Source organism: Sus scrofa, chromosome 1, assembly GCF_000003025.6.
Source record: "Sus scrofa isolate TJ Tabasco breed Duroc chromosome 1, Sscrofa11.1, whole genome shotgun sequence".
Lineage (NCBI taxonomy): Eukaryota > Metazoa > Chordata > Mammalia > Artiodactyla > Suidae > Sus > Sus scrofa.
Window position 1 is genome coordinate 180635229 of NC_010443.5, and position 27883 is coordinate 180663111.

At 40.8% G+C, this 27883-nt stretch overlaps 2 protein-coding genes across 3 annotated transcripts in view; one reads left to right on the top strand and one right to left on the bottom strand.

Moving 5' to 3' along the window:
- On the top strand, positions 251–27204 carry ABHD12B (abhydrolase domain containing 12B). Of its 2 annotated transcripts, none has more exons than XM_003121809.5 (13): positions 251–839; positions 5291–5418; positions 6540–6642; positions 8740–8859; positions 10741–10771; positions 12565–12610; positions 12711–12840; positions 13273–13310; positions 15415–15494; positions 23613–23695; positions 24806–24884; positions 25481–25599; positions 25699–27204. In XM_003121809.5, the coding sequence occupies exons 1-13, from the start codon at positions 499–501 to the stop codon at positions 25724–25726; spliced, it is 1326 nt and encodes a 441-aa protein (XP_003121857.2). In that variant the 5' UTR covers positions 251–498; the 3' UTR covers positions 25727–27204. The 2 variants fall into 2 exon arrangements, with proteins under 2 accessions (XP_003121857.2, XP_020957413.1); XM_021101754.1 differs by lacking the exon at positions 251–839 and adding an exon at positions 2847–2935.
- The window catches only part of PYGL (glycogen phosphorylase L), a 58276-nt gene continuing 41013 nt past the window's right edge, over positions 10621–27883 (bottom strand). Inside the window, 2 exon segments of the mRNA NM_001123172.1 lie at positions 10621–10633; positions 26399–26571. Coding sequence (NP_001116644.1) covers positions 10621–10633; positions 26399–26571 — 186 coding nt within the window.

The following is a 27883-nucleotide window of genomic DNA, read 5'->3' on the forward strand; positions in this document are numbered from 1 at the left end:
ATAGGCAAGAAATAGATTTATTAGGACAGGACGCTTGTGAGAGATGCAAGTGGGCAGGCAAGGAGGCTCTGACTGGAAGATCCGCTGGGCTACAGTTTTATTATCCAAGGGGAGTGGTGGTTGGAAAAGGCTGCCTTTTCCTTCCTGGGAGTAGTAGTACCTCCTCCTTGGTATCCGGTAAGGTGTGTGTATTCAAATCAGGAAAAGGGTGGTCCTCAGACTCCCGCCCTTGAATGAATGCAGGCCTCATCCCATCCCCCAACCAATGACCTGAGGCAATTCTCCTACCTCCACTAGTCAAACAAGCCCGCCTTGTTCTGATGGCTTTTTTGAGCAATTAACTTACAGTTACCTCCCGAAGTTCCCTAAATTTCCTTCTCTATCTATAATCCTTTATTGGGACTTCTATGGCGTGGAGCTGTGCCTACTCCATCCCTATCATTGTCACAGTAAGAAATATATTTTACTCCATGCACAGGGGCGCACATCCACACAGACATGTATAAAATGAAATCAAAAATAAATTTATGTGCGAGGATGTGTGAGGAGCTTGTTTCTATCACACACCACTGCGTGTGGTGTAGCAGGGGGTGCTGGAGGGCAACCCAACCAGGCCGCGCCCCTCCCAGCCCTGGGTCTGACGCCCCCCGCCCCCGCCGCCCCACTGACCCCAGTCGCCGCCCCAGTGGGAGGAGGGCTGGCTGGGCGCGACTCCGGGCTGCTGAGGCGGCTCCTGGGTGCCGATGCCTGCGGCCTCGGATCTCGATGCGGCGCAGAATGGAGACTGATGAGCAGGGCTGCGTGGCCGCGTGGTGGGATATGGTGGCCAGGAACCTGCGGTGAGTGCGAGCCACCGGCTCTGGCTACCCCTGATGCGGCAGGGAGGGCACCGCCAGAGGGTGATGCGGGGCTAGAGGCGGAGCACTAGGGGGGTTGGGAGACCCCCAGAGCTCTTGCACGGCTGTATGCTCAGTCTCCAATCCCTAGGAGGGAGATTCGAGCGTTTGATTTTTCAGGAACCTGTAACCCTTTGGGGCTCCTGAATAGAAATTCCGGAAATATGGTTAGAGTTCCTATACCAATCTCTTATCTGCCTTGACGTTTTACAAACAGTAGGACAGATTTTTCAAAAATACTACTAATAATGGTAATAATAATTGGTGGTGTAGTCTTGGATGGCATTCTGTTAGGTCAAGGGCCTATCTGTGTAGATGGAAAAGGAAAGATGAGGGGTGAAACATGAACATTGAAACCATAACTTGGCATTGCCTGTGACAAGTCTCACATCCTCTAAATCTGAAATGTCTAGGTCAGCAGGTTATTTCCTTCCTTCCATGCATCCTTGCCTTGAGCAGTAATCTAGACTACCTGAATCGACCGGCAGGTACTGCCTGTCTTGTTTGCACTGAAGCCAAGAGACTGGGCATCTTGTTTTGTTTTGTTTTGGCTGTTCCTCGGCACCCAGAGTCCTGGGCCAGGGATCAGATCCAAGCTGCAATTGCCACCTACACCCAGATCCTTAACACTGCACCTGGCCTGGGACTGAACCTATGTCTCAGAGCTCCCAAGACGCCGAGGATCCACAGCAGGGACTCCTGAGCATCTTGTTTCATTCTGTTGGTGTGCAAAGGCATTAACAGTTTTGCTTACCTCGCTTCTTTCTATTCCTTTGTTTTGCTTTGTTTATTTTAGCTGATTACAAAAATGTCTAAGAATCATGTCCAAAAGCAGGAGACTTCACTTTGGAATGTCTGAGTGATGAAGGCAGACACTGATTTCTTCTCTTCCTGCTGTAGCTGAGGGCAGGGAGCTGAGAGCAGCCCTCCTTGGCCCTAATTACTGAACAACACTTATCAAGAGATGCTTCCTGAAAGAATAAAACACTTGGGCTTTTCTTCATCTGAACAGAAAATTACAGATCTAATTTAGGCTGCGCTGAGGCACAAGCAAATATCCAGCACCCACTCTTTTTGTTTCTTGGAGCCAGATTAGTTCAGATCAACAAACATTCATGGAGGGCTCTCTGCGGCCTGAACTGCCTGTAGCCCTGGGTCCATTGTGAGATTCAGGGAGAACATTTAATCATGATATTTTCAATGGTTTTTTTTTTTTTTTTTTAGATGCCTTGGGGATCTATTTATTTATCCATCAGATGCAGTTGCTTCTTAACCCAGGAGAGTAAAACTTGCAAAACTGGTTTTCTTTGAATTAGAAAAAAAATGGAAACCATGCTCAGGAAAGAAATTGGGGAAGCCAAAGAGCTATTTTCCTCTTCATTTCTTCCTGTTTCACCCCAAGTCTTTACATTTCTAGATAGTGCTTAGAAAATCCCCATGAGAAGGCTGATAATCTTATCCATTCTCTCCACAGTACTGGTCCTCCACTACATATCAGACAGGAGTCTAGACCCTGGGCACATGACCATGAATAAAACAGGCAAGCCTCCTGCTCTTGGGCTCACACTGATTCATTTTTAACTGTAATTCAAAAAAGAAAAGGAAGTCCTTCCCCTGTCCTCCAAAGCTACCAATAAGTCTTGCTTCCTTCACCCTTAAGAAAAAATACACTTTTCTTTCTGTTCTCAGCCTGTCATTCAGTGAATAATTATGAAGCTCAGCCCTGTGCTAGGCAGAATGGAATGAAAGAGCGGCATTATGTGCTATATGATTCCTATCATTGGGAAGACAGGGCTAATAGTGGGAAAACAATTAGAAAACAGTTGTGTCAAATCGAGGCCCTGATTACAATTAGTGGGAGGTGTGGAAAGAGAGGAAGCATCACTGTGGGAAAATCTGTCTAAGAGGATTTGACAAAGAAGGGACATGTGAGTGGATGTGAAGGAAAGGGGTGATTTGGTTGGGAGGAAAGAAGAAAGGGGTACACGGGCTAACTTGGTGCTTGGTAATCAGGACATGTTGTTTGGATGAAGAGGCAGGTAAGCTGGATGTGCAGCATGTCTTAATACTTGAGATCGTTGTCTTGCCAAATGTGGGCAGAGTTGAGTTTCCCAAAGCTGGTACCTCTGAGCATGAAGCAGGAATGATTCGCCCTGTAGCAGCTCAGGCGCCACCAGGTTTTGGCAGTAAGAATCATGCATTTAGTTCTGTGGCCCCTGTGGGATGTGGTGCAGTTACAGCCACAGCTGATCAAAGGGCATGCTAAAAAACACCAAAGCATCAAGGTGGCTGTTTGATGTGCTGGCCATGAGTGGGGATTGGGCTCTGCTCAAATAAGGTCTATTAGCCACTGGTGACTTTTGATCCCCTATTGATCTAGGGGAAGTCAAACTGACAACCCCCTAGTTAAAAGGAGCCGCTGTGCATTACTGATGCTCTGAGGGATCTGGTCACTCTGTTCTCTTTCCGCAGCGCTTCTCACAGAAGTGCCTTGAGCTATTTGAGAGATGGGTCCTGTATGAATTATTCTTTAAAAACAGAAATATATTTCCCTCTATTGCCTCTGCTTCCCAAGCACCCTGCTACCTTCAAAAGGTAAATTAGCAGGAGACTAACAGGCAGGGTAGCGGGAGCTCAGAGAGTCAGGAGAAAGAAAGCCGGAGCCAGCCAACTGGAGGGAAGCCTAAGAATTCAGATGTGTTCAGTTCTGCCCGTCAGGGCTTGATCTGTGCCTCAAAGTGGCATCTCTGGGTTTTGATTTCTCATTCCTAAAATCAGAACAATAATGTCCCTTCCTTCTGACCAGCTTCATGGAGGCTATTTTAAAGTATTATGAAACAATCACTTTTTTTTCTTTCTTGTTGATTTTGCGAGTAGGCAGTTGCCTGTGGCTGATGTATTCGAAGAGCTGTCCATTACTGCTAGCACATTTATCTTTTCCACTCCCTGCAGAATTGCTGGAAATTCACCAGAGATTCATTATCTTCTATCTCCATGCCTTTTCCAAACATGTATAATAAGTACTTGATTTTTAAGTTATTAACACTTGAGGGAGAACTTTTTTGGAGGTGTTTCTTTGACGACTTTGTTATGAGGTTTCTGAGGATCCAGGAGCAGGAAGGAAGAAGGGGAGGGAGGAAGGAGCCCAAGAGGGGCCAGGGTACAGAAGGGGAAAAGGAGGTTCTCAACTTTCTCTCAGAGTTGAATTTTGCCAGAGCCCAGCCTTGTTCCTGGGGCTCATTTTTGCTTCAAAGATGACAAGAAGAACTCACTGTGACAGCTCACTGGAGATCATTTTGGTAGCCTGGGGTCAAAGACCTGGGTTCACTCGGCTCTGCCATTCATTGGCTGTGTGACCTTGGGAAGGGAACTTAACTTTTCAGTTTCCTAATCTGCAAAGTATAGGTAATAACAGTTATCTTCTAAATGCCTCTGGTTTAGCAGAGAGACCAGGGCAGGGGAAAAAGTTAATCAAATCTGCTTTCTAGCCCTTTTGGAACCTCACGATTTGATGACATTGACAGCCTTCACATTGACTGTTCCCAATAGGGGAAGGGATTTATTTAATGGATTATGTGGATTAAAACCAGAAGCAGGAGGTGGTGACACTGACCTTCTGTGTCCCCATTTCTTAAAGGTAGGAGACACTCAGCCCTCATGAGAGACATGGCTAGAGGTGGCCTGAGTGAGCCCTCATGGACAGATCATAACTCGTCTGCTGGTGGCTCCTGGTCTGGATGGTTTCTGTCACGGGGAACAGTGGAATAAATAAGATGTGGGTGGTGCCCGTGTCCCATTCCCTGACCAGGCCCCAGCCCTGCTGTAGCCAACCTCCAGGTCCCCCCTGTGCCTCACCCTCACCCCATGGTCCCCTCACCAGGGATGGCCCTCAGAAGCGGCTCATTTCTTCCCAAGACCCAGCCAGAAAAGGGGGCATCTGACGATTATTCATTCACTGTTTTAGACTAATAATAATAGCTAATAATACAGCCCTGATTGTGATGTGGTTACCAACATGGCAACAGTTAAACAGTCAGAATCCTGTTTCCTAATGACTTTGGGGTCCAGCCTTGGCTTTCTGTGGGGTACACTGAGGAAACCAATCTGACTCGGGGCATCGGTGTCCCCTCTGCTCCTGTCCTGTCACACCTGGGCTTTTTGAGCAGCTGGTTGGGGGTCCTGACTTAACTGCTTTCCTCTCCTGGTTCTTCCTTAGTGCCAGGCCTGGATCTGCCCTAATTACATACAGTTCTGTAGAGGATTTTGCTTAGGTGCCAACCTACCTGTAATTCCCAGTGTTAATCTGTAAAGTTTGATTTGGACATTAAAAGGAAAAACAAACTGAGACAAAACTTGGACTGATTTTGAATACCTTGCTTCACAATATCTTATAGATCTTTTCCACACTCCTGTTCAACACTCGGAAGAAAAATTGCCACTCTACATGACAGCTTTACAAGTAAATCATTGAAAGAACATATTTTCCCTCCTCTTATGGACATGCTGATTTTTTTTAACTTTTGTAAGTATGCACCTTTTGTGAATTCGCCTTTACATTTTTTCCCCCAAATAAAGAATTCACTGCCCTTACAGTTATGGCATAGTGAAAAAGATATGTCCATTATAAAATTGTGGCTAGACTTAAATGGTCTGAAACATTTAATACTGGCTTTTGGGTCTAGGATGAATCCTTGTAAACTGTTGGGATAGATAGAAAAATGTAACTTGTGGGTGGTGTTTCACTTCAAGGGCTCAGTCTTTAAATTAGCTGTTAATCTGGACATTTACTGCTTCCTGTATTCTGTGTCTTCACTTCCTCTTCTTGCCTGTATCCCTTGAGAGAGAGAGAGACAGAGACAGAGACAGAGAGAGAGACAGAGACAGAGACAGAGAGAGGAAGGGAGAGCGAGGGAGAGAGAGAGAGGAAGGAAGAGAGAGAGAGGTTGACATGAGAGAAGAAATCTATTTTCCCATGTTTTTTCTACTGTGTTAGTGTAACACACAGCCCTTCTAGTGCACAGGTGATGCTCTCACCTGCCCCTCTCCAGGTGTATGCTGATCCTCATTTCATGGCTTAATGGCTAATGATTTGATTTTATTGCAGAAAGTAACACTTGACTTTTTATTGCAGAAATACTCATTACCTTCTTCTAGAACCTCTTACCGTTTTAGAGGAATGATCTCCTTTGCTTTCACTTGAAACACAGATAAGGATTGAATAAACTCTATTATGGGCTACGACACTGCTCCTATTTTTAAATCTAGTATCTAGCTTTAAATTTTTTTTTTCCCTTGGCAACTCTTTTAGAGGCTAGTCGTGGTTTATAACATAAAATACTTTTCAACTTAGAAACATTTGTTTTTCTTTTCATGGCCACACCCGAGGCACATGGAAGTTCCCGGGGAAGGGATTGAATCTGAGCAGCAGCTGTGGCAATGCTGGATCCTTTAACCCACTGTGCAGGGCTGGGGATAGAACCCACACCTCCACAGTGACCCAAGCCTCTGTAGTCCGATTCTTAACCTACTGCACCATGGCAGAAACTCAGAAACATGTTAATCATGAGGCTACTTACTGGTTTTGATTGTAATTAAAGACAAGGAATTTGATTCTGGGAATTGATAATGAATCCTATTTTCCAGTCAAAGCACCATTTCTTGTGGATTTAAAGAAACCGGAGTTAAAGATTCCTCACACAGCAAATTTCTACATCCAAGCTGAACCTGGGGTGATACTGGGAATCTGGTGAGTGCACTGACTGGACACTGGGGGGCTTGGTGCACGTGGATTTCATGTTACAAGAGCAAAGATGAGCAGTGCTGTATTACCTGCCTGTGGAGAGGCCCGTGTTCCTTGGAGAAAGCTGTTCTGCATGCCTATCCTTCGTCTTTATGTATGACCTGCTTGGATTTGCCTCTCAGGAGTCTTACTTTGGAGGGTAGAGTCTTTCAGGTGCCTTGGGTCTTTCTTCAGGCCTGAGGGGCCTGGCCTGCCCCTCCCCTACCTCCCCTTCTCACTCTGCTCTGGGCCGACTGGCTGCTGTGCACAGAAGCCACACTCTGTCGGCAACCTTTTTCTCTCTCTCTGCTCCTTCTGTGCCCTCCTTTTGCCTAACTGCCTACCCATCTTTGGGGGTCTCAGTTTATTTATTTTTTATTTTTATTTTGTGCCTTGCCTGCCACAAGTTCCTGGGCCAGGGATTGAGCCTACCCCACAGCAGTGATCTGAGCTGCTTCAGTGACAACACCAGATCCTTAACCTGCTGGGAACTCTCGCCATTATCTTATCTTTTTATAAATAAATTTACTTCTAAATTATCCAGAATTTTAAAATATTTTTTAAAAATTATAGTTGATTTAAAATGTTGTGCCAGTTTCTGCTGTAGCAAAGTGACCCAGTCATACATATATTGCTGAAACTCGGCCTCTGTCCCCGTTGCCAAATAGAAACATGAAACAGGGTTTTGGGTGAAGGAGAGAAAGGCAGCTTCACTGCTTTGCCAGGCAAAGGAGGCCACAGCAAGCTAATGCCTTAAAGACTGTGCCCCCAGGTCTCAGTTTAAATGGTAGGTTTCAGGGGAGCCTTTCCTCATCCGCCACTTTAGGCATATATTAATTCAACCTGTGCCTGTCCTTAATGGCATTTATTCCCACTGCAATTGAAAAATGATTGTTCAATCATTTGATTAATGTTTGTCTATGAGGCAGTAACTTCACAGGTGAGGGACTTTGTTGGTGGGTTTTCATTGCTTAGTATAGGGAAGGCACTCTATAAATCTTTGCCCAACAAGGTCATGAGTATCCTATTGTCTTTTTTGCTATGTTAATTTCAATATTTTCTTCTGTTTTGTTAGCCTACATGTTCTTGGCTTCCAGTTTTCCAGTGCCCTGTTTTACATTTTACCTCCCTTAGTTTAAACATGTGGTCACAGAATGTTTAGGAGCCAATATGGGTTCATGTAACTTCTTCTTATTCTGCAAGTTACAGTTCCACAAATAGTGTTGGAATTGGAAAATATTATTCTCTGCTCTTGCCCCATCAGTCCTTGGTTTGGTGAGTCAGCTATGCTCATGACTGACTTATCTAGCTGGCAGTGATGCATATCCTCTCAGCGCAAAGGGCTTGGTGTTTGATGTCAGGCTTTCTGCTTCTACTTGATTGAGAGGCTGAAGATTTATCATTACGTGGCCAATTCTCCAAGTCCCCAGGTGAAGTTTAATATGGCAGTGTTTGTGTTATCAGGGTTCACTTTTTGATCTAACAAGGGGGAGGAACTGGACATTAGATAGGTGTTTAAAATCACGAGGTCAGTGGATTTCTTGAGTAGAATAGCTTAGTTTCATGTTCAGGTCCTTTTTCCTACCCAAACTGATTGCTCTTTATTTCCTACTTGTTGCTACAGCCAAACCGGTAGCAAGTGGCATATATCTATTACCTTTTACTTGTTTCCACCCAACAGACTGCATTTTAATAAACTACACCTAGGAACTGCAGTCTTGGAAGAATAATCGGCGTAGGAGTCAGAAGAACTAAAAGAGTAAATGGTTAAAAAGGGTTATTTCTGGGTGGGGCGGGGGCAGTAATGATTTTCATTGTAAGACATTTGTGGTATTACAATTTAATTTTTACCATGTGCATATATTACTCAGATAAATATTTATATATAAATATACAAGTATGTTTAATATTTCGATATAATATAATTGGTTATATATTCTAGTAATTAATATATAAACATATAAATATGTTATCTGATTGATATATGGAGGTTTCAGACTTTGGTGACGCTAGAGGATTTTTTCTCTCTGTCCATGTTGGCTAAAGCCTTTCCTTGCTCTTCAGGCACACCGTTCCCAGCTGCCGGGGGGAAGATGCTAAGGGGAAGAGCCGTTGCTGGTATGAAGCAGCCCTGCGTGATGGCAACCCAATTATTGTTTATCTTCATGGCAGTGCACAACACAGGTCAGTGCCTTTCTTGGATTTTTTTTTTTTTTTTAAATAGCTCAAGAGAGCATTTCAGTCTTGTGGGGAACTGAAAAACAGAGCTCAGTTTTTAACTCTATTAAGAATACCCCCACTTAATTTTTTTTCCTTTGTTGAAATTTGAGGATGTTCTGGCAATAGTCTTCGCTTTTTTTAAAAAAAAAAACCTATATATTCTATGTGTAGAATAATGTGGACCCTTAACTGAAAGGGAGACTAACTTCCAAAATCTGGATATTGATTTCAAAGAGGGGAGTGGTTCCTTTACTCCTAAAGAGTGTCGGAAATGATGGACTGAACCCGTGAACGACTGGATAGGGAGCAGGCATGAGGTATGTGGTAAAGGAAGAGCAATTTCTATCCACATCAGTTGTTTTCTCACAAAACTACATGGAGATATTAGTCAAAATATGGACTCCCTAGGAGAGATCACCTGGAATTCTGATCACAGGTACTAGGGACCATCTGACTGATTTTGGTCTGGAATACTGACACCTCAGCCTGCTCTCCTGTGGTCCCAACCCTGCTTTGTAACAAAGAGCGCCTCCTGGAAGTCTAGCTCTCCTTTGATGTGCTGCCAGGCCATCCGTGGGCCTGGGTCATTATGGTGGGTGATGAGTGTCAGCTGTGACTGTGGCGCTCAGCATGGGGGAGGGGCAGCGTGCCTCAGAGACCCACAGACGGCTCTGTGTCTGGGAGGACACTTCAAACCAAGTGACGAGCACTGGATTCTGTCCCTTGGCCCCCTTGCCTCTGTCTCTTTTACTCACTGTCTTTTTCTGTCAGACGATGGCTTTCTTACAACTTCCGTTTGCTCAAGGTGTATGTTTCAAAGTCGCATTTACGGAGATTTCCTCTGAAATTCAGTATTTTCAACATTGTTTAACATTGTTCCGATTGTGTAAACTTGGGCATAGTACTACAGTGCACTTATTTAAAGGCTTGCGTGGGTCACATATTCATGGCTCCCCTTGGCGTCAATCTGCTGTTGCCCTCAGATACCCACAGTCAGCTGCACCCTGCCCAGAACTCTCAGCTTGCTCTTCTTAGCAGTACTGAGCTGGAAGGAAGCCCAATGAGAAGTCACAGGAAACCGTGAGGAAAACAGTGGTTCTAGACTTGGGATCCATAGAAGCCCCAGAGGGACCATGAACTCCCAAACTAAAGCTGTACACAAAATGTGAAGAGTGGATACATTTTTCTGGGAAATGGCTCTATAGCTTTAATTACATGTTCAAAGGGCTCCATGATCCACTGAGTTTTAAGAAACCTGACTCTAAGACAAAATTCAGATGGTTTTTAGAGAATTCTCTGCCTTTTGAATCATCTTTGTCTCCCTTCTGTGTGGTTAGTAGAGAGGCGACTAAACAGTTATTTTTTTTTGGGGGGGGAGCCTTCTTGTACCTCCAGGGCTGCGAGTCTCTGTCCTTCAGTTCACCTTGAACCTCCCAGCAGAGTGGACAGGGTACACGCAGATCTTAACGAACTTGATTGTATCATACCTTCTGAAAAGGCACTCTCTGGAACTTATTTTCCTTCAGCTCCTAGAAGCATTCTTAGAAATAGATTTTATGTGTAGAAGAGAAAGGAGATGGATTGTCAGCAGGTCATGGGATGCTTATGTTGATAAGCGCTAGCGATCCGGGCAGTGGGCGCACACTTCGGGGAGGACAGCAGCAGTGGGAGCAGAGGGTCAGTCACCTTGACGCAGGCACCGAGAAGCATTGCCCTTCCTCTTCCTTACTTGTCTAATCTGAAAAAGAAATGTCTGAGATCAGATGCCAGCAGCATGACTATGATTTCTGTTGAATTTGTCATAATTCCTAATTCTTGCTCTTTTGTTTCTAACCTTCTCTACAGGGCAGCTTCTCATAGACTTGAGCTAGTAAAGGTATGTCTGAAGGGGCCTCAAGGCACCAGTTTCATGTCTCCATTTATTCTCCTATGAGCTACAGTGTAAGTGCTTCCTCAGCCCTCAGCAAAGTTATCTCCTGAGCACTCTCCTGGGCTAGTGGTGGTGTTTATCCTCTCCCACACTCTGGTCAGCTGACCTGGCTGCTTGTCAGTTATTGACCCAGGACTGGCTCTCTCCTCCCACAAGCCAGCTCCCACCCCAGAATCCTTTCCTGACTGAATAGCACTAGTGGGGCCCAGCGGCCCATCACCTCCATCACCTCCCCTTCTGACTACCCCTCTCCTCTCTCATCACTGCTGGGTAGTGGTGGGTTGGGTGCAGTTTTGCCTGGGGTGATGATGTCTAGTAATTTTTACATTTGCTTTCTACCCTGAACCCCCCTCTTTGTACTTTCCATGGGAGATGATGTGAAGCTGATGTCCATGAGAACATATATTATTTTTCCCTCCCACTCTTGGCAAAGCTGAATTGTATGTCTCCTATGTGCACAGAAAGAAGAGTTGTAGGTATAGGTATGAAAAGCAGCCATATCATCCTTGTGGTAATTGGGAGGCGTGGCGATGCTATGATAAGCCTTCTTCCTCCAGGCAGATTCTGGATTCCACATGCCACAGTCATCACTTCCCAGCCTGACCAAACTTCCTTAGCCCTTCATTTCCTCCTCTGGATAGGCTATTTCTTTTAAAAGTTAAGTCTTTATTATTAAAGTGTTCTTCCTGGGAGTTCCCATTGTGGCTCATTAGGTTACAAACTTTACTAGGATCCATGAGGATACATGTTCAATCCCTGGCCTTGCACAGTGGGTTAAGGATCCGGCATTGCCATGAGCTGTGATGTAGGTCACAGATGTGGCTCAGTTACCACGTTGCTGTGGCAAAGTCCAGCAGTTGTAGCTCTAATTCATCCCCTAGCTTTGGAACTTCATATGCCAAGGGCATGGCCCTAAAAGTGCCTATAAGTACATTTTTTATACCCTTTAATCTCACTTCATCTATCATTGTATTTTATTTCATTTAAAATTATGTTTTTTTCGGAGTTCCTGCTGTGGTGCCGTGGGCTAAAGAAACTGACTACAGTGGCTCAGGTTGACACAGAGGCTCGGGTTTGATCCCCAGCCCAGTGCAGTAGGTTAAAGGATTCAGCGTTGCCTCAGCTGCAGCTCAGATCCAGTCCCCGGCCTGGGAACTTCCATATGCTGTGGGAGCGGCCATAAAAAAATTATGTTTTTCTATTCTTTTCTCATGTATCTGTTCAGGGTGTGGCAGTGGTTGCATATGCTAGAGCGATCTCTTCATTTTTGATCAATACTAACTCTTTATCTGTTCATACTTCATATAAATATCCTCCCATTATTTGATTGCTTCTACTACAACTCTGTGTAGAGGTCTTATCCTTCAAGGAATTACTAAAAAAAAAAAGACATTTACTATGTGCCAAGATACTTTAATAGTCATCTCATGCAATCTTTCAATAATCCTGAAGATACTATTTCTCATTTCTCAGAATAATATTTACTAATGTTAAGTGGCTTGCCTAAGGTCACACAGCTGGTGAGCTGTAGAGACAGGGTGTGACTCAGGCTGTATGATCCTGCTCTGCCATGCTGCTTTCCTTCTTTCCCTTTGAGTCTGACCTTCTCAAGTTTGAAGTCAAACACCAGGTTTCAGAACTATTAAACATTCACATCCAGGATTATGGAAGTGTTGGAGATGATACTATCTTTTCTGTTTACATCTAGTCAAAATGATAACAGCTTTTTTGTCATCTAGGTGCTGAGTGATGGTGGTTTTCATGTTTTGTCTGTTGACTACAGAGGTACGTGTTAAGAGTACAAAGATTTTTCAGTAAGTAGGAGGCTTCTGATGTTCCTCATTTTGGAGGCAGTGATACTGTGTTTGCCTTTCCTTGCTGCTAGGATTCGGGGACTCAACGGGTAAGCCCACAGAGGAGGGACTGACTGCAGATGCTATTTGTGTCTATGAGTGGACCAAGGCAAGAAGTGGTACCACCCCTGTGTGTCTCTGGGGCCACTCTCTGGGTACAGGGTAAGTGGGATCTGAAGATGGGTCCTTAGTGGGTCCTTGGGGCATTAGTGTCATATCATAGGCAGCAGTGAGTGGTGGGAGGACCTCTGAGCCAGGAGACAGGGACTCCTCTATTTTCTCTCATATCCCACAAGTGGCTAGTTACCTTGCCACCTCAGTGTGTTTGTGTGTAACACAAGGGAAAGTTTAGTTCTATGGTTGTGTACGGCACTGAAGTCCATTCTTAGAATTCTCCTTGAGAGTTTTAAATAAAAGGATTTTTGTTTAGGGCCAGTGGAACCCCTTGAAATCCTGTGTGAAATTTTGTGTCTATGGCCATTTGAGGGTCCAGAGTTTTCATCCAGAGTTTCATACTGGATGTTGCCTTTTGTACTGTTTACTTGACTGCTAAATCACTGCTTCACATATGTACTAATTTTCACTGCTTTACAGAGTTGCAACAAATGCTGCAAAAGTTCTAGAAGAGAAAGGTATGACAAAATTCTTACACGGTATGATTTCTTGGCTTGAGATGGGAAAATAAAAATAGTCAAGAGACTACTACTGTGCACTCTGAACAGAGGTACCTAGTGCACCCCATCTTTAGGCAGTTCCTGATAGTACACCAAAATTTTTTTCTATTTAATATAAAATGATAGCTGCTTTTTTAGGGCTATGAAAATAAAATACTAAGGAAAAGTTAAAATTACTTGAAAGAGCCCTCACTGTGACTGTCAAGTGATACTATCAAGAGTAATTTGGATTACAGAAGAGGAAAATAATACGTTATGAAATAATAAGCAGGACTTGCTTTCTGCAGTCCTTCTTCCATAATATTTATGTCAGTGTTTCTCAAAGTGTTCTGAGAACTGCCCTCATCATAATCTGCTGTGGGTGTTTGTTGTAAACACAGGTGTCCTGGATACTAGCTGTTTTTATGAATAAGAATGCCTGAGAAGAGGACCAGGTGATTTTGAAGTGCATTAAAAGCTTATAGCCTCTCCTTATATGTTAAACTTTACTTGGCAATAGAGGTCAGGCTGAGTTACATAAACATTTTAAAGTGTGTCACCTGCTATACATGATCTTAATTACTTATGGAAATAAAACATCATTTCAATGCTACTCTAAGCTCTCATGGCTCTCTGTGCACACCTCCTTCAGTGTTGACAATGCTGTATTATCTGAATGAAATTCTCACCTAAGTTAATACTTCACTTCCTGGATAATGCAGTGATCTTAGAACATTTTAACTCCATTTACTTCCCCAACTTATGAACTCTTGTGACCATGTATTTTAGTTTTCTCCATATAACATACTCCATAAAACATTATTCTAAGTTATAAAGTCAATATTTAGATTTACCCTTTTCTTTGCTCTTTATAACTTCCAGCAGCTCTGTTTTTCCATCTGGGATTTTTCTTCTGCCTGTCTATTGGTGAAGAATTCTCTCAGTTTTGGTCTGAAAATGTCTTTATTTCATCTTCATTTCTGAAAGATCTTTTCACTGGACATAGAGTTCTAGAGTGGCAGTAATTTTATCTCAGGATTTTGAAGACGTCATCTACTTTGTTCTGGCTTTCATTGTTTTATTAGGAAGTCAGCTGCTAGTCTTACTGTTGCTTCTTTGAAGATAATGTTTACCTTTTCTTTTGGTTATTTCTGAGATTTTTCTTCTTGTCTCTTTCAGCCTTTTAAATCTGATTTTCCTAGGTGTTCTTAGTACTTAGCCTTCTTGGGGTTCAGAGCACATCTTAACTATGGCTAAACATTCATTGATTTTGGAAAACTGTTGGTCATTATAACTTCAGATGTTATACTTGCTTCATTCTTTCTCTTCTCTTTCTCTGGGACTGTAATTATATGTGTATTTTTTATATCTGTTTCCATGTCCTGTATGTCTTTAGTGTTCTAGGTCTTCCAGACATCTTTCTCTTTGTGCTCTATGTTATATACAGTTCATTAAGTAATACAAAATTTTATATAATATTAAAATTTTAACAAATATTTGACTATTTTACCATTTCTTATTTTCAACAAGTTAAAGTCCATATAGAGTAACTCCAATATTTTGATCTTTTGTTCTCAGAGGGAGTGTTGACCAAAACAACCTAGTTAAAAATGCATTCTCAGGAGTTCCCATCATGGCTCCGAGAAAACAAATCAGACTAGGAACCATGAGGTTGCGTGTTCAATCCCTGGCCTTGCTCACTGGGTTAAGGATCCAGCATTGCCATGAGCTGTGGTGTAGTTCGCAGACATGGCTCGGATCTGGTGTTGCTATGGCTGTAGTATAGGCTGGCAGCTACATCTCCGATTAGACCTCTAGCCTGGGAACCTCCATATGCTGCGGGTGCAGCCCTAAAAAGACCAAAAAAAAAAAAAAAAAAAAAAAAAAGCATTCTCACACTTGAACTCCCCTGAGATCCTGACTTCTGACTCAAGTCTGGTATGGGGTCATGAATTTGCATTATTAATAAGAATCACAAGGGATTTTGATACAGGTAGTTCATGTACAAGACTTGAGGATCCCTTATTTAGGGAAGAGTACTTAGATATGATAGGGCAGTTATGTTTTCAAAATTATTTTCAAGGATTCCCAGTTGATGCTATTATCCTGGAAGCTCCATTTACCAACGTGTGGGTTGCAACTATCAATTATCCCTTGTTAAAGGTGAGTCTCTGATTCATTTTCACAAGTGTAAGCTGTTTCCACACACTTATGTTTATTAACCATATTCCTTTTCTTAACTACTTTTATATATTTCTAAGTTATTGTAACTTGAGACAGGTTATTAGCCAACTGAGACAGGTTATTAACCAAAGGGGATGGGGCACAGTGGCTTTTGGATTTTGTAGTCTTTTAATTTTCTTCTAATAGTTTGAGTAGCTTATTAAGGGCCAGAGTTTTTTTCTTCTCCCCATTAACTAAACTGTACTTCTTATATACTTTTTTAATAGATAGAATTGATTTAGGTTTGTTTATCATTCCTATTTAAAGTGAAAATAAATTTCTTACACATCGTTTTTAGCCCTATGAATGTCAACCATATAGCTTTCATTATTTCATGATAAGAAAATCTCTAGAGAATTCAAGGAAGCTGCCAAATGGTTTAAGACAGCATCCATAAAGAGAAGACAACCTTTTCCAAGAAGATAAAGTATAAAGAATTGAGTGTCGAGATGAAGTTTTTAATCCGTTGTGTAGATTATCCTAATTCTATAATTTCATTCCATGTCTCATGCTCAGTTGCTTATAATCATACCTCAATATAAATGTTAGCCACTGAGAGAGAGAAGGGGAAAGAGAAAGAGAGAAAGGGAAAGAGAGACTTAGAGACTTTCAGATTCTTAGAGGGAACAAATGACTCAGATTTTTAAACTGTTGCTTAATGTTGGAAGGCATCATAAGGGTACTTTAATCCAACTGCCTACTTTTGGAATTGTTTGTACAATAAATCCTCATAAAGATTTCTGGAATTCACTTAAATATTTCAGCAAAAGGTAGGTCATTACTTCCTGGGATAGCTAGTTCACCAGAATGACATAATCTTGAAAGTGCCTGCACTATTCAAGCTCCAACTCAATACAAGAATCCCCTCTACAATCTGAAATACTGAATGCTGGGAGTTTTCATTGTAACTAAGTGGTAACAAACCCGACTAGTATCCACGAGGATGTGGTTTCGATCCCTGGCCTTGCTCAGTGGGTTAAGGATTTGGCATTGTAGGCTGGTAGCTGTATCTCTGATTTGACTTCTGGCCTGGGAACTTGCACATGCTGCAGGAGTGGCCATAAAAAGCAAAACAACAACAACAACAACAAAACCTGAATGCTGAGTAATTTAAGATTTAATAAAAAACTTGGCTTTAGACATCGAAATATTATTATTATTTTTGTTTTTGCTTTGAGTGAGGCCAGGGATTGAACCCACATCTTCATGGATACTAGTTGGGTTTATTACCGCTGAGTCAAAACCAGAACTCCTAAATATTAATTTTAAAATAGCCATCATCTATTAGAATACTCTTAGTAATTAGTAATAAATCCAATAGCTTGTAGGCATGTTACAATTCAAATACAATCTTTATATTTACTTTTGAAATTTTGATTTAGAAATTTAACATAATAGGGAAATCTGTAATTTAATAGAGTTATAAACTGAACCTACATGTAACCAACAATCAAGTCAAGAAATTAGCACCACTAGCACCCTTGAAGTCTCCTCTCTAACACTTCCCAATACAGTAAGCCTCAACTTATATGTAAGCCCTAGCCTGAAATTTATGGTAATTATATTCATGCTTTTCTTTGTAGGGTTACCACTCCTGTGTGCATCTCTAAGCAATATAATTTTGTTTTTAAACTTTATACCTTATATATATTCCTTTTTTTGTTTTTGTTTTTTTTGGGTTTTTTTTAGCTTTTTAGGGCTCCATATGCAGCATATGGAAGTTCCCAGAGCTACAGCACCCGGCCTACGCCACAGCCACAGCAACTCAGGATCTGAGCCATGTCTGTGACCTATACCATGGCTCATGGCAATGCTGGATTCCTGACCCACTGAGCAAGACCAGGGATCGAACCTGCATTCTCATGGATACTAGTTGGATTTGTTTCCATGCATCACAATGGCAACTCCCTATATTCCATTTTTTAGACAATATATATTTGTGGGATTTTATCCATGATGTATAGCTGTAGTTTGATCATTTTCATTGTATAAATATACTACAATTTACTGACCTATTGTTTATGAACATTTGAGCTGCTTTAAGTTTGGGGTAATTAATAATACTGTTGCTGTGAATGTCCTTGAACACATATTCTGTAAACGTGTACACATTCACTGGAGCATATCCTAGGAGTGGATGCTGCATAGGATAGTAAGATGTACTAAAGTTTGCCTTTAATAGGTAAGGTCCCAGGCAGTTTTCCTAGGTGACTTTATTGCTTTACTCTCCCACCTATTGTGTATGAGAGTTCCAACTGCTTTACATCCTTGCTCTCATATTTATATCACTGTGGCTTTAATTTGCACTTCCCTGATGGCGAAGGAACCTGGGTGTTTTTTTCCCATATGTTTGTTAGTTATTTAGATACCATGTCTTGCAGATACTTTTTCATGTCTTTTGCTCTTTTTTTTCTTTTTCTTTTCCCCTACCCACCATGGGGGACTACGCCTGGATATTTTGCTCATTTTTGAATTGAGTTGTCTTTCTTTGTGTCAGAGTTCTTCATGGAATGAGTCATTAGAAAATTACTTGTATAGGAGTTCCCGTTGTGGCACAGTGGTTAACGCATCCGACTAGGAACCATGAGGTTGCAGGTTTGATCCCTGGCCTTGCTCAGTGGGTTAACGATCCAGAGTTGCTGTGAGCTGTGGTATAGGTTGCAGGCACGGCTCGGATCCTGTGGCTCTGATGCAGGCCGGTGGCTACAGGCTACAGCTCCGATTAGACCCCTAGCCTGGGAACTCCATATGCTGCGGGAGAGGCCCTAGGAAAAAAAAAAAAAAGAAAAGAAAATTACTTGTATTGCATGTATGTTCTACTCTTTTGTTTTGCCTTTTTACTCCTTTTGTGGTTTCTTATGATGAAGAGATGTTTCTAAGTTTAAAATGAGCCAATCTACCAATTTTTTATAATTATTACTTGTAATAAAAGTGTCCTGTTTAAAACAAAACAAACAAACAAACAAAACCTCTGCATACCCATGAAGATACTCTTCTATACTATCTTCTGGAAATGCTGTTCTACCTTTTACATTTAGAGTCATACCCCATAGGTAAGGATTTTTGTATATTTAAGAGGTTGACGTTCATAGGGATACCCAGTTGACTCATTACGAGACCTTCCTGACTACTCTGCAGTGCCAGTGTTTGTACATATATCTGCTGATTACATGTATCTGAATCTCTTGGTAGATTCTCATTTCTCGCCCTCATCTGTCCATTCTCATTTGAATATTACAATTCTCATATGAATACTACTATAGCTTTATATCTGGCTATAGTAGCTTTCTCCTTTTTATTCTAGACTATCTTGCCTATTCTTGATCCTTTGCATTTTGACAAACATTTTGGAATATTCTTGTTAATTTCTACAAAAAACTTCCTGAAATTTTGACTGAGATTGCATTGGGTTTACAGATTAATTTGGAGGAATAGATATCTTTCTAATACTGAATCTTCCAGTTCGTGAACATGGTATCTACAAGTTTATTTTGATTGATTGATGGATTGATTGAGGTTTTCTTAATCTCAGTTTTAGGTCAGGTTCTTCTAGAAGCAGAACTCAACTCAGGGATTTGGTGTGTATGATTTACTGAGAAAGCATTCTTCAGAAAAACCTTGCAAGGTCGTTTGAATCAAGGTTGGAGGATAGGGAAGGGGAAAGAGCAGAATAAGATGAGACTTCAGGTAGTCTAGCTGTGGCCGGATCCATGTGGGACTGTAAGCTTTGAGTCAATGAGAGTGATTTCTGCCATCCCCAGAGTTGGCAGTGCAGGTGGCATAACTTTCCAGGAGTAATGGCTTTTGTCATCCAAGAGCAAGGAGAAGGGGAGCAGTAAATGCTTACAGCTAGAGTTAATTTATTACTCATTTCAGCTTAGATTTTGTTGATTATCTACATTATAAATTATTTTATTAATTCCTGGTACTGCCTTTATCATTCATTTTCTTCTATTTAATTTGCTATTTAAAATATTTCTTGAGGGGAGTTCCTGTCATGGCAAAGTGGTTAACAAATCCAACTAGGAACCATGAGGTTGCAGGTTTGATCCCTGGCCTCGCTCAGTGGGTTAAGGATTTGGTGTTGCCGTGAGCTGTGGTGTAGGTTGCAGGCGTGGCTCAGATCCCCTGTTGCTGTGGCTCTGGCGTAGGCCGGTGGCTACAGCTCCAATTAGACCCCTAGCCTGGGAACCTTCATATACCGCAGGAAGCGGCCCTAGAAAAGGCAAAAAGACAAAAAAAAAAAAAAATTTCTTGAGATGATACTTGGATAATTTATTTTCAGTATTTCATCTTTTCTAATTTATGCATTAAGGCATATTCCACTTAGGCAATACTTCAGTTGCATCCCACAAGTTTGAAATGTATTTTAATTATTGTTCAGTTCAAAATATTTTATATTGTGACTTCCTTCACCTATAGTTATTTAGAAGTATATTTCATAATTTCTATACATTTGGAAATTTGATTATGTTTGTCATTGATTTCTAACTCAATTCTACTATGATCTGAGAATAACCTCTGTATGATTTCAGTTTTTTGAAATTTGTTCAGATTTGTTTTTTGTTCTGACATATGGTCAGTTTTAGTAAATATTCCACATGCTTGAAAACAATGTGTTCCGTTTTGTTTGGTGTAGTGTTCTATATAAGTCAATTAGGTCAAATTATTAATCATATTGTATAATTCTCCTATATCCTAACTGCTATTTTTGACTGATTGTTTTATCAGTTACTCAAGATTGAAGTATCTCATCATGGTTGTGGAATTGTTTATTTCTAGTTTAGTCAATTTTTCCTTTAGTTTTTTAAAGTTATATTATTAGGAACATACATCTAATAATAATGTAATTTTATACCTTCCATGTGAACTAATATTTTTAATCATGAAATATCCCCTTTTATGATTAATAATGCTTCTTAACATAAAGTCAGCTTTGTTCAATATTAATATACCTTTGTTTTCAGTAATGTTTGCATGATATATCGCTTTCTATTCCTTGACTTTAAACTTTTCTGAATTCTTATAGTTAATATTTATCTTTTATAAGCAGCACATAGTACAGTTTTAATTTCTTTTCCAAAATGACAAACTTGGTTAATTGAGGTATTCAGTCTGTTTACATTAAATGTAATTATGATATTACTTAGGCTTAAATTTACTCTCTTACTATGTCTTCTATTTGTGTCATCTGTTCTGTATTCTTTTAACTCTACTTTCTGGCTTTCTTCTGACTTGGCAGCTGTGTCTCAAGGAGAAAAGTGGTGTTGACAGTCAGGCTCATCTCTCTGGGCTTCCCTTCTCTCTAAGATCTTGACCACTCAAGACCTCACTGCCTTGGTAGATCTCTGACACCTTCACAGAAAGATTTTTAAAGTATTTTCTTTAAGAACCATGGCTCTGATGTCAGACTTTCTGATTTTTTTCTCCAGGGGTGTCACTTAATAGCTGTATAACCTTGGACTAGTTGTTTTTAATCCTTCTTCCGTAAAATGGGGGTAATTACACCTATTCAAGATTGTTTTGATAATTAAATAAATTCACATATGAAAAGCACGTAAAATGGTGCCTGATACAGAGTAAGCGCTCAATGGCCATTAGCTATTTTTATTATCAGTGGAGTGCCATAACTCTGAACATTACTATGTAATAAGAAAGTGTAAGACATGGATGTAGTAAAAGGTAAATAGGTCCTAACCCTCAAGAAGTTTCCTGTCTAATTGGGGAGATAGGAATTTAATGAGAAATATTATGTAATGACAGGTTTCCACATATCACTTTGGAATCAATTTCATTACTCATAGTAGGAAGGCAGTGTGGCATAGTGGAAAAGGAGCATGGGCTGTGAAGCTGGACAGATTTGGATTTGGATTCAGATTTGGCCTCTGCCACTAATTAATCATGACCTTGGTAAAAGATTTCCCTTGTGTTTTTCCTATTTTTTGTAATGAGGTTGATACTGCGTAGGACTGTTGTAAAGTCTAAATTAAGAAAAATAATCCATGGAAAGTACCCAGCTGCTAGTGAGCACTCAGCAAATGCATGTTCCTTCCCTCCATTTTGTTTTTGTTTTTGTTATAAAACAGACTAAGCCAGGTTTAGGGGAAGCCCAGAACAAGTAACTTGAGGGTAGGGAGAATTCAGGGAAGGGAAGGTCTTATGTGCAGGTGTGATCAGTGAAGACTTATAGGGAGATAGGATCTAAGCTCCTTTATTAAAAGTGAGGGAGAACAGGAGGGGAGAACGTGAGCCAAGGCACCTGGCCAGCACAGGCGTTTATGTGTTATAAAATACCTGAGAGTCATAGAGGGCTTCCATATGAGATCTTTCACATTTGCAATCCTTTAAAAGCCTCACAGCACTTCTGAGTTTGGCATCACTGACTCCACTGAGAACAGAAGGAAAGGGAGGCTTGCCCAACTGCCACACACCTTATAAAGAGGAAATAGGACCCAGTCCTATATTTTTAATTCCGAGCAGACAGACTGAAAGTGCAAAGCTTTAGAATGAAACACTGTGGCCAAATGTAGATGGACTTGCTGCCAAGTTGAAAGTTTTTTGTTTATTTTTTTTAAAGATAGTGTTCCACTGGCGAAGCTTTGTAGCAAATTTCAGGTAACTGGTATTTTAAGAATATTTATCTGGTATAATTCTAGCAGAGAGGAAGCAGGGAGGTCCTTAGGAGCCCCTGGCTATGGTCTGGGCTGAAGGGATAGTCTGGAGGGGCACCCCTGGATGGACAAGGTGACATTTGGGTTTAATCCATGTGCCTTTGGAGGATGTGAAGCAAAAGCATGATATGATGAGGGTTGCATGTTAAAAATGATCACTATGGTTTCCTTGTGGGAACTCGATTATAGCAGAGTGAGGGTGGAACAAGAAGCCCCTTGGGATTGTTGGCATAACCCAAGCAAGAGATGAAGAGTGGGTTAGGCTGGGTAGTTAGTGTAAAAGGAGAGAAATGAATGGACTTGGAGCCTAGTCAGGTTCGTTACCACTGAGCCACAATGGGAACTCCAGAAATGAATGGACTTGGGATGAACTTTGGAGGCAGGGTTTAAAGTCTGAGGAAGGTGCAGTATTGCTTAGAGTTTCTGTCTTTTCCTCATTTTCAGTTGAAATATGTTTTTAGGGCATTTAAACTAATTTACCTATCTACTTAAGATAAGAGCTGATTTAGCTATCATTCTATTTACTGGAATTTGCCATTACAGTGGAACTTAAGTATGTTTAGAATGATAATTATTATATTGAGAGTCCTGTGGTCATTGTTAGAATCTAAAATGCCCTTTTAAAACACTACAATATTACATTATATTCAATAAAGTTTATACTGGTCAAATCCTTCAAAACCAATTATCTATGTATTGCATACTTTATCAGAATTTCTAAATAATCAGAAAATCCTATTCTACTTATTCTACACTTTGCTGTAGAATTTTTAGAGTACGCATATCATTGTTCCTTTATGAGTGAAGAAACAAGTTAGTTGGTGCTATTTATAATTTTAAAAAAGATAAGTAAAAACCACAAAATGTTAAGTGACTGATTATCTATGGATGGTGAGTTTATGTGTGATTTGTTTCTTCTTCCATTTTTTTTTTTTTGTCTTTTTTTCGTCTTATCTAGGGCCGCACCCACGCCATATAGAGGTTCCTAGGCTAGGGGTCCAACTGGAGCTGTAGCCGCCAGCCTATGCCACAGCTACAGCAATGCGGGATCCAAGCCTCGTCTGCAACCTACACCACAGCTCACGGCAACACTGGATCCATAACCCACTGAGCGAGGCCAGGGATTGAACTCGAAACCTTGTGGTTACTAGTCAGATTCGTTAACCACTGAGCCACGATGGAAACTCCCCTCCTCTTTCTTTTTGTATTTTACAAATTCCCTACAATGATATGAATTACTTTTAAAACCTTAACGCTGTATTTTCAAAAAAAGTTTATTATATTTAGAAAGACACTACTTTCTATATTACTACAGTTCATAGTGGGAATCTATAACAAATGACATAGTTATAGGCCATGTTTTAATTCTTTTCCTTTTTAAAAATAGATTTACCGGAAACTTCCAGGATTTTTACATGAGGTTATGGATGCCCTGAGGAGAGACAAAATAGTCTTCCCTAATGATGAAAAGTAAGTCAATGATGTCAAGATGTCCATTATTACTATATCTATAGGTTCCTAGGGGGTAATTATCATGGAATTCATTGAATGGGTAGATGAGAAATCTGAATGGGTAGATGAGAATTCTTAGATGGGCACTAGGATTGGAGGTAAGGTGTCTACAAATTATCCTTATGTCTAACTCAGTGACTTTACCAATTCAGTACTTTCTCTGAAGCTATAAAGGAAGTTGTAGGCTTAGGGTGTATTAAGACCTTTTAAAGGTGGGTCTTGCCTAGCATTCCTTGGGAGAATTCCTGCCTTCTAGGCCTTATTCTCCATGTAACAAAATCCATCCACCATCCAGCCAACTAACCCAAGAGCAAGTCCAATGACTAGAATTGACAAGCAAGCCTTTCACAGTCGGAGAATCTTAGAGTACCTGCAAAAAGGCAGTTGTTGTCAGTATTTTTTCTATTTCAACACACTCGAGGGATCTAGGAATAACAGGAATAACAGCGAGTCACGATGGCAGAGATGAATGGTATCAGAATTTGGGAGGGGACAGGGAAGTACTATTTATTAGTTATTCTTCATGTCATAGCCTTTTTGAATTATCAAGTAAGAGGCTGACCAGAAAGCTAACTGAACCCATTAATCCCATGTCTATCCTGTCCGTTTATGGGGAAGCATAAATAAACTACTTCAAAGAGTTCCCTTTGATACCATGGTAGTTCTTGTTACTTTGGGGTTTTGAGTTATTTTGTTTTCTTTTATAGTCTTTTAATTACAGCTGTCTAGACATTATTAAATAAGGTAGAATAAGGAAAAAGATGAGGTTCTTTTTAATTCTGTACAAATTCAGTGTTTTTTTTCCTTTATTTTTGAAAATTACATAGGAGTATATTAAATTAAATACCTAATTAAATTGTGTAAGTAAATAGAAGAATCTTGCCTGGAGGAAAAAAAAAGTCATTATATGAAGCTTATTATATATGAAGTTGTTATTCCTGGGAGGGATAGAAGGAGCATGCTTATATTTTGGGAAAACTTCATGTTTTGCTAAAACTTTAACTTAGAAGAGGAGGACTCTCAACATACAATTTTTGAGCTGAATGCTTTTCTTCCAATTGTTCCTAGTGTTAAATTCCTGTCTTCACCCCTTCTCATCATACATGGAGAGAATGACAAAACAGTGCCTTTGGAATGTGGAAAAAAGGTAAACTCAGCTCAATGGCTAATGGAAATATACTAAACCTATTTCATCATGTTTTCATTCAGCCAAACTTTGATTAGAGACTAAAGAAGGGTCTCTGACATTGTAAGGGATTCTCTGCAGCCCTGTCTCACCGTGCCCGCCTGGTGTAGATAATAAACATCAGTGTGCTAGGCCATTCAGCCCATAGGAGTGTTTGTGGAGGATTCTGGTTCCTCCTCTGGGGTCTGTGAATCTCCAAGTGTAGAAAGATCCCAGGCTGCTCTGGGGACCTCCATGCAGCCTCGCCTGCAGTGGCTCTAAAAATAGGGATGCAGTTTCTTTTCTTTTAAACAAATTGAGGGGTCCACTGCAACTCCTTGCCCCAATACAATTGGGGAGGATAAGGTCTTGTCACTGTTCCATGAACTGAGCTGTGCAGCTGTCAGCTCCTTGATTGTGGAGGCAGCCACTTGGGGATACAGAGAATGTCCGTATCTCTGGACTTAATGGAACTAACTCCTTAAGTCCGCTGTTTCTGTACCCTTTCAGGAAAATTAGACTGAAAAAGCTACAGCTTCAATTACAACTTTGAGTCTTTGTCTTTCTGCACCTTGCAGCTCTATGAAATTGCACACAATGCATATAGGAACAAAGAGAGGGTGAAGATGGTGATCTTTCCTCCTGGCTTCCAACACAACTTCCTTTGTAAGAGCCCCATACTGTTAAAAACTGTGAGGTAAGAGATGCTTTGCTAAATGCTGTGGGACCTGCTCTGGCTTACTTAGACGGTGAGGTGGAAAAAGCACATGAGCTCATGTAGGTTCTTTTTCTACAGAGATTTCCTGAGCCAGCAGTGGGCATGAGGTGTGAGAGCTGCGGAGGGTGAAGACTTGGTCCAAACATCATCTGTGATGTGTATTTTTTACATAAAAATTGTACTGCGCTGCCTGGGTGAGCTGCAGTCACTGACATTTCCACAGGTCACTGCCATTTTAGTAAGGGACAGCAGGGATGCTGGGCATTATAGAACATTCTCGTTTAGCCTATCAGAGTTTACTTTGTGAAAAGTACTGAAACGTCACTGTGGAGAATCAGAATTTGGTAAAGATTGGATCCCATCTAAAAATGTATAGTTACCAAACATTCTGGGGACATTTGTAGATAAGATGGTCTTTGATTTGGACCTAGACAGCAGTATAAGAAAGGGGCTCCAATGTAATTAAATAATTTGTATTTCAGTTTACTTAATCTAAATGGCATTAAAAAGCTCCCAGCTGTTTTCTAGCTTTCCTAATAGCATTGGGGAAAGTCGTAGAATGCCACTCAGTCTGCTATAAAATAGTAAGATTGGGCACTCATGTAGTCTTTGGAAATAGACACTTTTGCCCTAACATAGTCATACATTTTCCCTCCCAATTCCCAGGATACTTGACTGGATTTTTAGCTAACAAAAGTGAAACAAAATCAAAGAATGTTGTAAAAATGTTCAAATCCATTAAGACGCTATTTTTTCTAGGAGGAATTTTACAACTTACTTTCCATTGGCTTTGTGCACCCCACCGCTGGGTTCACTGGACAGGGAAATCTTTAGGTCGGAAGGCTCCATGTTCCAGATGTCCCGGGCGTACTCCTTAATTGTTCGGTCACTGGAGAATTTCCCTGCGGCGGCTATGTTTTTCAGGACCATGGTGTTCCAGGCCTTTGGATTCTGTAGACAACACAAGCATCTAAGGGCCAGGGCCTGAGTGCCCACCAAGTTTTATGACGAATATCAGGCCAAGCACATCCAAGTACAATTCATGGAGAAAGTAACAGGAATAAATTGTAATGAATCATAAATACGTTGGTTTCACAGTTGGGAGCTAGGTAGGGCAGACTGCTTTTCTCCTATTTAAGATTATAGTTCTCTAAAATGAAAAAGAAAGTATTTTCAATATAAGTTCCCTAATTGGTAATTTTTGCTCTGGTTATAATGTTTTGACATGTAAGCTGTATTTCCCATGCTTCATTTTGAATAAAGATACCTCATCTCCCTTTAAACTACAGGGAGAAGGAAGAGACTAACATTCATTGTCTGCTGGGTGCCACATAAGAAATGTACCCTGTGGCTCATGGCTACAGCTTCAGGAACACTGCTTAGAGTGTTAGCTATCATATAGGCAAACAAGTCCATGTGAGCCTTTATTCACTGACTTCTCTTTTCTTGTTCTTTCTGAAGGTAGATACTCCAGTAGGTTTACACTGAATCTCAAATACTCCACTGGGGTTTGAAAACATGATGAATGAAGGCTTTATCCTTAATAAAATATGTAATATTCAAGTCTCATGATTTTATGTAAAAGAATATGAGAAGCGCTTTATTTTATAGCCTCATGATTTTGTAAAGAACGCTAAGATAGAGTTCAATGGAAATGACCAGAACATTATTTGAAACCAACAGCAATGCATTATAAGCATCAAAAGAAAAACTAAAACTACCATCATTCCTTAAGGTACTGCAGAACAGAGTCTGCAGTTAGTTTATTCAGACTTTGGAAACTTATAAAATAAGGAGAGAATAAAAGCTTCCTTTTATTAAAGGATAATGACTAGACTTCTCAACCAAACATGTTTTCCAAGCCTCCACAATACAATTATTGTTAAGACTAAAAGCTGCAGTTTGCACTAATGAACAAGAAAGATGGAACAGAATGCTGTGCCTCTAGGTGGGCATCCTTTGGATTCAGGCCATCATTTTAATAGAAGGGACCATTGTGTAAAACCCACATTCACAATTGTGATTGCCCTTGTTCACAATTTCCTTTCCTGCTCTATTTGTTTTCTTCCACAGCCTTTCTACCTAAAAGCATGGTTGGAGATCAATAGGAAAGAAATAGAGGGGGCCGTTTTAATTCCTGGAGGCTGTACCTGGCTGCTCTCTCCAGTGTTCAGGAAGCAGGAAGTGAGCCATGCCACTTAACTTGAGCACTGCCTCCCCTTGGGAAGTATATAAAACTCTGGTTTATATGCATTTCTAGGTC

Coding starts and splice junctions, on each gene's coding strand:
- ABHD12B (XM_003121809.5), top strand. CDS start 499: ATGTATAAAATGAAATCAAAAATAAATTTATGTGCGAGGATGTGTGAG. Junction 10,772..12,564: donor ATAGACTTGAGCTAGTAAAG/GTATGTCTGAAG, acceptor TTTGTCATCTAG/GTGCTGAGTGATGGTGGTTT. Junction 12,611..12,710: donor TTTGTCTGTTGACTACAGAG/GTACGTGTTAAG, acceptor CCTTGCTGCTAG/GATTCGGGGACTCAACGGGT.